Here is a 10,849-nt window from a genome sequence, read left to right on the forward strand (position 1 = left end):
GAGACAATTATTTACTTCTTTATTCACTTAGCAAACATTTACTTAGCATAGTGTTTCAAGGAAAGGGTAAGATATTACAGCAACAGAGAACAGGGTCTAAAAAAGAGGAGAAAGAGTATTTTCATTAGAGTAGATTTACATATAGTGAACACATGCTTTTAAAAAAATAGATGCAGAGATGAAAGACCACTGTTATTTGAGAGTGTAGCAAAGTCAAAGCTGAACATGAATGTGGACAGGAAGTAGATGAATGTGTCAAAGAGGTACTAAAATAGGGAAGGGTTAGATTAGAGCAAGGACCCCAAAGGAGCGGATTTCCTGGCAAAGAGATATTTCTTCCTCTGAAATAGTATGGAATAGAAAATGGATGTAAAGTGGTGTAGCACAGAAGATAAGAGCATGGCTCTGCAGCCAGATGGCCCAATTTCAAATCCTATTTCTGCCAATTACTTGTCATTTACCCCCGCAAGTTATTTAACTTTGCTATGCCTCAGATTACTCCTCTCTCAAATGAAGGTGCTATCAATGCCTGCCTCAGACAGTTTTTGAGAGGAGTAAGTGAGTTAATACATGTAATCCACTAAGGACAGTGCATGGAATATAGTAAGTACCCAATAAACTTTAGAAGCTAATAGCATTATTTGGATATGAGGCTATTTTGCCACAGAAAAATAAAAAAAATAAAATTTTTTTTTTTTTTTTTTTTAATAGGACAGGGAAAAAAGCCTAAAGAAGACAACTGGTGTTAGATAATCTATAAAAGAGATCTACTAGTACCTAAGAACAAGATTGCCCCCTTAACAGATCCACTTACTTATTGAGATCGATGTCTCTCCCCTGTTCATGGGCTTCAATCAGTTGTTTAATAACATCTCCTATGGTCAGCATCATCAGCTCAGCAGGGCTCAGGTCCGCTGAAAAGAAAATATTCAACAGTGTAAACATCATATTACTCACTAAAGATTTTTAATCTTATTCATAAGCAGTCTTTCCTTCCAAAATCATTCCAAGTATGCTAAATGAGTAGCTCAAAAAGACAAGACACTAAACCTCTATGTTTACAATTCTGATCATATCTTTGGTCTAATTTAAAACAAACCTAATTTTATCTATATATATGGGAAGAGTTCACTTTAGGAGCTCATACACTACAACTAGCATAAAAGATACTGGTAAAGACCAACATGAAGAGGAAGAACCTACAAAATGCTGACAACAGCAGGGCTTACTACAAACAGCCACCTAGCTGTTGTATTGTTTTATAAAAGCACATACATACAAAGTAGTGTCAAAAGATTAAGTTATCAGCTCAGAGTTAAAGACCTAACTAGTAAAAGAACCAGAACTAGTTTCATACTCCATTATAAAACACACAGGAAAGAACCAAAGTAGTTATAGTATTTTCCTTTTATCTCCAGATCTGTAATTACTAGTATTTGTATAATACTTTAGAGTTCATGAAGAAAATTTAGATGTATTATTTCTCAGAGCAGAGGGCGGTAACTAGGACAGGGATATTTGCCTATTCCATGAGGATGCTACCAAAGGGTGGAGTTGGAACTCAAACCCAGGTACCTGCAGAAGTAGTATCGCAAAGCAGGGACATGGGTTCTACACCTGCCTAAGGATCTTAATGCATCACTAAGATATTGTCCCTCTACCATCACTACCTTCTCCTGGCAACTGGTGCCCTCTTCTCATCTAAAGGCAGCTGACATGTTCTTATACGACCTCACCACCCCAATCACAGCTGACTGGTACGATGATGGGCACTTATCCAAGCTAGGTCAATCTGAACTTTTTTTTCATCAAAGCAAAAAAGTCAGTCTCTCTCCAGTAACAGGAAGTGTGGGATATCAGCTTGGGAGCTGACAGTAAGCACAATTCTTGTCTGTAGCGGAAGGTAATGTGCAAAGATAACGAAGTCATCAGAGAGAAGCACAGAAGAGAAAGCTCTGGCAGTTACGAAGCCCCTTCATTTATTTTATCTCACTTGAAAACCTCACAACAACCCTTTAAGAAGATACTGTTATCCCATTATACAGATGAGAAAAATGAGGCTAAGGCAAGCTAAGGTAACATTGTAAACAACACAGTTAAGACACAAATTCAGGTCTTTTCATCACAACTTCCATGCATTTTCCATTGTACCACATTGCCTCTAACTTAACAAGGCAAGGTTAACACATATAAAACAATCTGAAAAAAAAAGTTCACCTATAATCAAAGGCTAAATGCTTTCCAAGTTATGTAACTTGGCACTTCAGAGTTCTGTGAAGGTGCCTCAGGGTCCATGTAACAAAGGCAGGGCTAGTAATGATGGTGGAGGAGGAGGAAGGGAAAGAGAGGAAAAGAGTGGTCTCTTTCCCTCATTTCAACCAAAGCAACTCTACTTTCATTTGCTTATATACTGAGGTTCTGCATAAGAATTTATTTGGAGAAAAGAGATTCAATGATTTGAGTACATCAAGAATTAACTGGAAGAGTAAATTAGTACAAAAAGACTCTGTGAAAGAAATGGCACAGGGGTCTTTAAAGAAAGGGCAGAATTTGGACCAGCAAAACAGAGGGCAATCCAGAGGAATTACCTATCTCTGTATGAAGGACCACTGCCTAACTAGAACAAAGGCTTTCTGACAGGGCTTGGTTAAGAAGAGGTTAGTGGCTGGTACATAATAAATGCTTACAATTGTCCACTCAAATGAAGTATAGAGGGCATTGGTGGGGAGGCAAAGGCATTTAAATGAAATGCAACTGACAGTGGTAAACTGCTCAAATTTGGGAGTAAAAAGATGAAAGTACTGTTTAGAGAATATTTTTTGATGGTTACAAGAATGCAGAAGGAGGGAGGGAGAGGGATTTTCACTAATTAGATAGTAGATAAGAGCTATTTTAGGTGAAGGGAGAGACAGCACACAATACAGAGGAGGTCAGCACAACTGGACTAAACCAAAAGCAAAGAAGTTTCCTGAATAAACTGAACGCTTCGAAGGCCAGCGTAGCAGGGGTGGGCGTATGGGAACCATGGTTTCAGGGGACATCGAAGTCAACTGGCATAATAAAATCTATTAAGAAAACATTTTGCATCCCACTTTGGAGATGGCATCTGGGCTCTTAAATGCTAGGAAGTGGCCATCTAAAGATGCATCAACTGGTCTCAACCTACCTGGAGCAAAGGAGAATGAACAACAAAGACACAAGGTAATTATGAGCCCAAGAGACAAAAAGGACCACATAAACCAGAGACTACATTAGCCTGAGACAAGAAGAACTAGATGGTGCCCAGCTACAACCAATGACTGCCCTGACAGGGAACACAACCGAGAACCCCTGAGGGAGCAGGAGAGCAGACCTCAAATTCTCATAAAAAGACCAGACTTAATGGTCTGAGACTAGAGGGACCCCAGAGGTCATGGTCTCTAGACCTTCTGTTAGCCCAAGACAGGAACCTTTCCCAAAGCCAACTCTTCAGACAGGGATTGGACTGGACTATGGGATAGAAAATGATACTGGCGAAGAGTGAGCTTCTTGGATCAAGTAGACACATGAGACTATGTGGGCAGCTCTTGTCTGGAGGAGAGATGAGAGGGCAGTGGGGGTCAGAAGCTGGCCAAATAGACACAAAAAGAAAGAGTGGAGGGAAAGAGTGTGCTGTTTCATTAGGGAGAGCAACCAGGAGTATACAGCAAGGTGTATATAAATTTTTGTATGAGAAACTGACTTGATTTGTAAACTTTCACTTGAAGCACAATAAAAATATTTTTTTAAAAAGATGAAAGTACTGTTTAAAGAAAATAAGTATATTATCAGTACAAAGAATGATTCAGAAAATAAAAAAGAATATACACAATCTGCAATACTAAGTAAAACGCCCTTGAATGGCAACATGGGAAACACACACACACAAAAACACCCACAAGATTTAAGTTAATAACTTTGATTTCAGGCTCCATTCTGTCTCCCAACCCCTGCTGGTTGTGTGAGCAAAACCACTGGAAGAATTGCTTTAAATAATGTATATGAAAGCCAAAGTACTACTCAAATATTCGTTGTTGATGAAGCTAATGGCTAGAATAATGAGAAATAAACAAATTCAAGGGGTGATTTCTGAGACCTAACAGGGCTTAGTGACAGATTAAGCTAGAAATGTAAAGCTGCCTGGCCTGATAGACGGAGAAGGAGCAAGTCAGAGAGTGAACAGATGACAAATTAGTTTTGACTAGGTAGTGTTTTAAGGAACCAACAGAAGGTAACTTATACACTTGGTGCTGTTGCTTGGAAGGAAAATAAGTGACACTTGACACCAAAAGCCAATATAGCATAGTGGTTAAGGACGCAGATTTTTTTAATTTTATTCTTTGGAACTATAGAGAGCCTGGCCCATCAGCTCCACACTCAATAAATACAATTTTGTGCTGCGAAAGTTACTGAACTCTTTGAACCCCAGCTTCTTCATCTGTAAAACGAATTATTAATATCAACAAATCGTAGCTATTATGATCGTCACCATCTTTAGACAATTGCTCAGATGAGTTTACAGAGATTAGAATAGAACCTTCAAAAGAAATACTTGAAATTGAATCCGTCCTGTTGAAAAACAAAGGACGGAATTGCTCTATGCTAATTCAGGAGGCAATACAAATCAGAAAAGTTGCATAACTGTTCCACAAAATCCAAGAATTCCAGAGGATTTAATTGTTTTTCTTTTTTAACTTATAGTTAAAAAAAAAAAAAGTCAAATATGTCATACAAAAAATCTTAAAAGAGTCCGAAATGGCGTTAAATCTATCGGCCACGTTAACTCCTTTGAAGAGTACACCTTTGAATAAAGCTTTTCCTCCCATCTTTAAGCAAAAGACACCAAGTAGGTGCCAGAGAAGAAGCAAGCAAGACTAGGAGCAGACCCTAGGTTTAAATAACACTATAGATAAAACAAGAAGGCAGGGGGCTAGAATCGACAGAGCCCATGTGGCAAGCGACTAGATCAGGCAGCGGATTCCCGCGGGAAAAGTTGGGCTCAGCATCTGACCTCCCGGGCGTTCGCCCACTCCCGACCACCTCCCTTTCGCTTCTTCTCTACCTCCCTCCAACCACACCTTTCCGCTTCTGTCTCATTTCTACGCCGTCGTAATTGCAGCCACCACAGATAAATGTAGCTACCAACTCCGACCTCCGGGAAAGTTGACAGCCACAAAGCAACCTCGACCTGTCGTAAAATGACGGTCAATGTATCGTAAAGCTTTACCCGGGAGACAGGCGCACAAAGCGTGCCCTATCCGGCGCAGGCGGCTTCGGGGCGGGAGGAGGTGGGGAAAGGCTAGGGCCGAAGTGACCCTGCGTGGAATCTAGGCCAGTAGGATGGGAGCATCTGAACCAAGCAGCAGCTTAGAACCTGATGTCAGCTGAACCGTGTACATAGACAACCATGATGAAATCTATAAATATGTTTTCAGAAAAACACACAGAATTTTGCAGAGTTTGGGGGCAGGGCTTGGGATAATATTTTCCTGAAGTCCATCCACGATCTCCTTTGTTCATGGACCAAAAATGAAGAACCAAGCTTGATTTGGGCACTACAGCGATGGGACAAAGCTTTGTATAGTTCCTGCGCCAGGAAGCCTAAGTGAGCGTGGAAGTGGGTGGTCACGAAATAGCGGTTTTGGGGCCGAGGATGCCTCACCTTGAGGGAAGCTGGCGGGAGGGGGATGACCGCGTGGGAACAAACTGTAGCGTGGTGTATATAAATCCAAAGACTGGACGAGACCAGGCAGGAATCAAGTAGGTGCCAGAGGTGAACGGTGTCAAAAACCTAAATGCGCAGGAAACACCAAAAATTGGTGTAATAAAAAATTTAAAAAAACTTTTTTTTTTTTTTAGAATATATTTATTGTGAGTACGTAGGATTGGAATTGAGCAGCATCAAAACCAAAAGTATTCAGAAAGGCTCTCGGAAGAGGGTCAGTGAAAGCAGGTTATATAGGTCATTGATTGTTATGTTAATTTCTTGAATGATAGCATCAAAGCACAGGGCAGGGTCCATTACAAAAACAATCACCAGGCACACATCATACATCCTAAAACACAGACTCTAGTCAGACCTTGGAGTTCATGCTTCTCCAAACTGGCTGCACACAGATAATTTTCCAAAAGAACACAATGCCTAAGGCCAAACGGGTCTCTCTTAAACTGCTTACTAGCCTGTTGTTTGACCTGCAGGTGACTCCAGGGAACAAGTTCCTTAAAAATTCAAAAGGATACCTAAGGGCAGTTGGCCTGGTTAAGTCACCCCAATTCCATGAACCCAGAAGAAATCTGGATTCCAGGAGAATCAAAATGATTTTGTTAAAGGTTTGGTGCCAATTGGTCACCCTGGTTTCAGCTGAACTGTGTACATAGAGAACCATGATGAAATCTGTAAGTGTCTTTTCAGAAAAACACACAGAATTTTGCAGAGTTTGGGGGCAGGGCTTGGGATAATATTTTCCTGAAGTCCGTCCACGATCTCCTTTGTTCATGGACCAAAAGTTAAGAACACTTCTCGTTAAGACAGGAATATGTTGTCACGACTTCCTTACCTCTCACTAGAATTGAAGTAACGACCCAACTATAAAATACCAAAAATGTCCTGGCCAAGCTTTGTGATATCCCCTCTTGCAAAATTGAGTATTAGTTGTCTTTATTTGTCAAGGAATGCTGGTGGTGCAATGGTTAAGTGCTCTGCTGCTAACCAAAAGATCGGTTCAAACCCAACAACGGCTCCAAAAGAGAAAAACCTGGCTGTCTACTCTTGTGAAGATTAACCTAACCCATTGTTTTAGAGTGTTTCCAACTCATAGCCACCCTATAGGACAGAATAGAGCTGCCCCATAAGGTTTCCAAGGGTGTTAAGAGCTTGGCTGCTAACCAAAAGATCCGCAGTTCAAATCCACCAGCTATTCCTTAGAAACTGTGTGGGGCAGTTCTACTCTGTCCTGTGTTGTTGTTGTTAGGTGCCGTTGAGTCGGTTCCGACTCATAGCGACCCTATGCACAACAGAACGAAACACTGCCTGGTCCTGCACCATCCTTATAATCGTTGTTATGCTTGAGCTCATTGTTGCAGCCACTGTGTCAATGTACCTCGTTGAGGGTCTTCCTCTTTTCCACTGACCCTGCCAAGCTTGATGTCCTTCTCCAGGGACTGATCCCTCCTGACAACATGTCCAAAGTATGTAAGACACAGTTTCGCCATCCTTGCCTCTAAGGAGCATTCTGGCCGCGCTTCCTCCAAGACAGATTTGTTCGTTCTTTTGGCAGACCATATGGTATTTTTATGGAAAAAAAAAAAAAATTTTTTTTTTTTTATGGTATTTTTATGGTATATTCAAGGTTCTTCGCCAACACCACGATTCAAAAGTGTCAAGTCTTCTTCGGTCTTCCTTATTCATTGTCCAGCTTTCACACGTATATGATGTGATTGAAAATACCATGACTTGGGTCAGGAGCGCCTTAGTCTTCAGGGTGACATCGTTGCTCTTCAACACTTTGAAGAGGTCCTTAGCAGCAGATTTGCCCAATGCAATGCATCTTTTGATTTCTTGACTGCTGCTTCCATGGCTGTTGATTGTGGGTCCAAGTAAAATGAAATCCTTGACAACTTCAATCTTTTCTGTTTATCATGATGTTATGTTGCTCATTGGCCCAGTTGTGAGGATTTTTGTTTTCTTTATGTTGAGGTGTAATCCATACTGAAGGCTGTGGTCTTTGATCTTCATTAGTAAGTGCTTCAAGTCCTCTTCACTTTCAGCAAGCAAGGTTGTGTCATCTGCATAACACAGGTTGTTAATGAGTCTTCCTCCAATCCTGATGCCCCGTTCTTCTTCATATAGTCCAGCTTCTCGGATTATTTGCTGAGCATACAGATTGAATAGGTATGGTGAAAGAATACAACCCTGACGCACACCTTTCCTGACTTTAAACCAATCAGTATCCCCCTGTTCTGCCCGAAAAACTGCCTCTTGGTCTATGTAAAGGTTCCTCATGAGCACAATTAAGTGTTCTGGAATTCCCATTCTTCGCAGTGTTATCCATAGTTTGTTATGATCCACACAGTCGAATGCCTTTGCACAGTCAATAAAACACAGGTAAACATCCTTCTGGTATTCTCTGCTTTCAGCCAGGATCCATCTGACATCAGCGATGATATCCCTGGTTCCACATCCTCTTCTGAAACCAGCCTGAATTTCTGGCAGTTCCTTGTCGATAAACTGCTGCAGCCGTTTTTGAATGATCTTCAGCAAAATTTTGCCTGCATGTGATATTAATGATATTGTTCGATAATTTCCACATTCGGTTAGATCACCTTTCTTGGGAATAGGCATAAATATGGATCTCTTCCAGTCAGTTGGCCAGGAAGCTGTCTTCCATATTTCTTGGCATAGACGAGTGAGCACCTCCAGCGCTGCATCTGTTTGTTGAAACATCTCAATTGATATTCCATCAATTCCTGGAGCCTTGTTTTTCGCCAATGCCTTCAGAGCAGCTTGGACTTCTTCCTTCAGTAGCATCGGTTCCTGATCATATGCCACCTCTTGAAATGGTTGAATATCGACTAATTCTTTTTGGTATAATGACTCTGTGTATTCCGTCCATCTTTTGATGCTTCCTGCGTCGTTTAATATTTTCCCCATGGAATCCTTCACTATTCCAACTCGAGGCTTGAATTTTTTCTTCAGTTCTTTCAGCTTGAGAAACGCCGAGCATGTTCTTCCCTTTTGGTTCTCCATCTCCAGCTCTTTGCACATGTCATTAGAATACTTTACTTTGTCTTCTCGAGAGGCCCTTTGAAATCTTTTGTTTAGTTCTTTTACTTCATCAATTCTTCCTTTTGCTTTAGCTGCTCGACACTCAAGAGCAAGTTTCAGAGTCTCCTCTGACATCCATCTTGGCCTTTTCTTTCTTTCCTGTCTTTTCAGTGACCTCTTGCTTTCTTCATGGATGATGTCCTTGATGTCATTCCACAACTCGTCTGGTCTTTGGTCACTAGTGTTCAATGCATCAAATCTGTTCTTCAGATGGTCTCTAAATTCAGATGGGATATACTCAAGGTCATATTTTGGCTCTTGTGGACTTGTTCTGATTTTCTTCAGTTTCAGCTTGAACTTGCATATGAGCAATTGATGGTCTGTTCCACAGTTGGCCCCTGGCGTTGTTCTGTCTGATGAAATGGAGCTTTTCCACTGTCTCTTTCCACAGATGTAGTCAATTTGATTTCTGCGTGTTCCATCTGGCGAGGTCCATGTGTATAGTCGCCATTTATGTTGGTGAAAGAAGGTATTTGCAATGAAGAAGTCGTTGGTCTTGCAAAATTCTATCATTTGATCTCCGGCATTGTTTCTATCACCAAGGCCATATTTTCCAACTACTGATCCTTCTTTGTTTCCAGCTTTCACATTCCAATCACCAATAATTATCAATGCATCTTGATTGCATGTTCGATCAATTTCAGACTGCAGCAGCTGATAAAAACCTTCTATTTCTTCATCTTTGGCCCTAGTGGTTGGTGTGTAAATTTGAATAATAGTCATATTAACTAGTCTTCCTTGTAGGCGTATGGATATTATGCTATCACTGACAGCATTGTACTTCAGGATAGATCTTGAAACGTTCGTTTTCACGATGAATGCAACACCATTCCTCTTCGAGTTGTCATTCCCAGCATAGTAGAGTACATGATTGTCCATTTAAAAATTGCCAATACCAGTCCATTTCAGCTCACTAATGCCTAGAATATCGATGTTTATGCGTTCCATTTCATTTTTGACGATTTCCAATTTTCCTAGATTCATACTTCGTACATTCCAGGTTCAGATTATTAATGGATGTTTGCAGCTGTTTCTTTTCATTTTGAATCGTGCCATATCAGCAAATGAAGGTCCCGAAAGCTTTACTCCATCCACGTCATTAAGGTCGACTCTGCTTTGAGAAGGCAGCTCTTCCCCAGTCATCTTTTGAGTGCCTTCCAACCTGGGTGGCTCATCTTCCAGCACTATATCAGACAATGTTCCGCTGCTATTCATAAGGTTTTCACTGGCTAATGCTTTTCAGAAGTAGACTGCCGGGTCCTTCTTCCTAGTCTGTCTTAGTCTGGAAGCTCAGCCGAAACCTGTCCTCCATGGGTGACCCTGCTGGTATCTGAATAACAGTGGCATAGCTTCCGGCATCACAGCAACACACAAGCCCCCACAGTACGACAAACTGACAGACATGTACTCTGTCCTATAGGGTTGCTATAAGTTGGGAATAGCTCGACAGTAATGCATTTTGTTTCCGTCTCTACAGAAGCAGACTGCCACATCTTGCTCCCACAGAGCAGCTGGTGGGTTCAAACCACCGACCTTCCAGTTAGCCTTGAAATCCTTTGGGGCAGTTGTACTCTGTCCTATAATGTGGTTTTCAGTTTGACTTGATTTGATGGTATACAACAACAACATCGTACTGTCATCCTAGTATCAGTTAGCATAAGTTATCTTCCTTGATAACATTGGGAAGAATGGGAATTCCAGAACACTTAATTGTGCTCATGAGGAACCTTTACGTAGATCAAGAGGCAGTTTTTCGGACAGAACAGGAGGATACTGATTGGTTTAAAGTCAGGAAAGGTGTGCGTCAGGGTTATATTCTTTCACCATACCTATTCAATCTGTATGCTCAGCAAATAATACGAGAAGCTGGACTATATGAAGAAGAATGGGGCATCAGGATTGGAGGAAGACTCATTAACAACCTGTGTTATGCAGATGACACAACTTTGCTTGCTGAAAGTGAAGAGGACTTGAAGCACTTACTAACGAAGATCAAAGACCACAGCC

At 41.1% G+C, this 10,849-nt stretch overlaps 1 protein-coding gene across 1 annotated transcript in view; it reads right to left on the minus strand.

Annotated features, from left to right (window-relative positions):
• ELP3 (elongator acetyltransferase complex subunit 3) overlaps nucleotides 1-5,197 on the minus strand; it is a 118,824-nt gene extending 113,627 nt beyond the window's left edge. The window contains exons 1-2 of the mRNA XM_049865695.1: nucleotides 5,097-5,197; nucleotides 815-914 (exon numbers count right to left, since the gene is read on the minus strand). Coding sequence (XP_049721652.1) covers nucleotides 815-914; nucleotides 5,097-5,115 — 119 coding nt within the window. The 5' untranslated portion in view covers nucleotides 5,116-5,197. The remainder of the gene's footprint in view (nucleotides 1-814; nucleotides 915-5,096) is intronic.
• Nucleotides 5,198-10,849: the final 5,652 nt, after the last annotated feature.

The sequence above is a fragment of the Elephas maximus genome, chromosome 22 (genome assembly GCF_024166365.1).
Source record: "Elephas maximus indicus isolate mEleMax1 chromosome 22, mEleMax1 primary haplotype, whole genome shotgun sequence".
NCBI classification, from domain to species: domain Eukaryota; kingdom Metazoa; phylum Chordata; class Mammalia; order Proboscidea; family Elephantidae; genus Elephas; species Elephas maximus.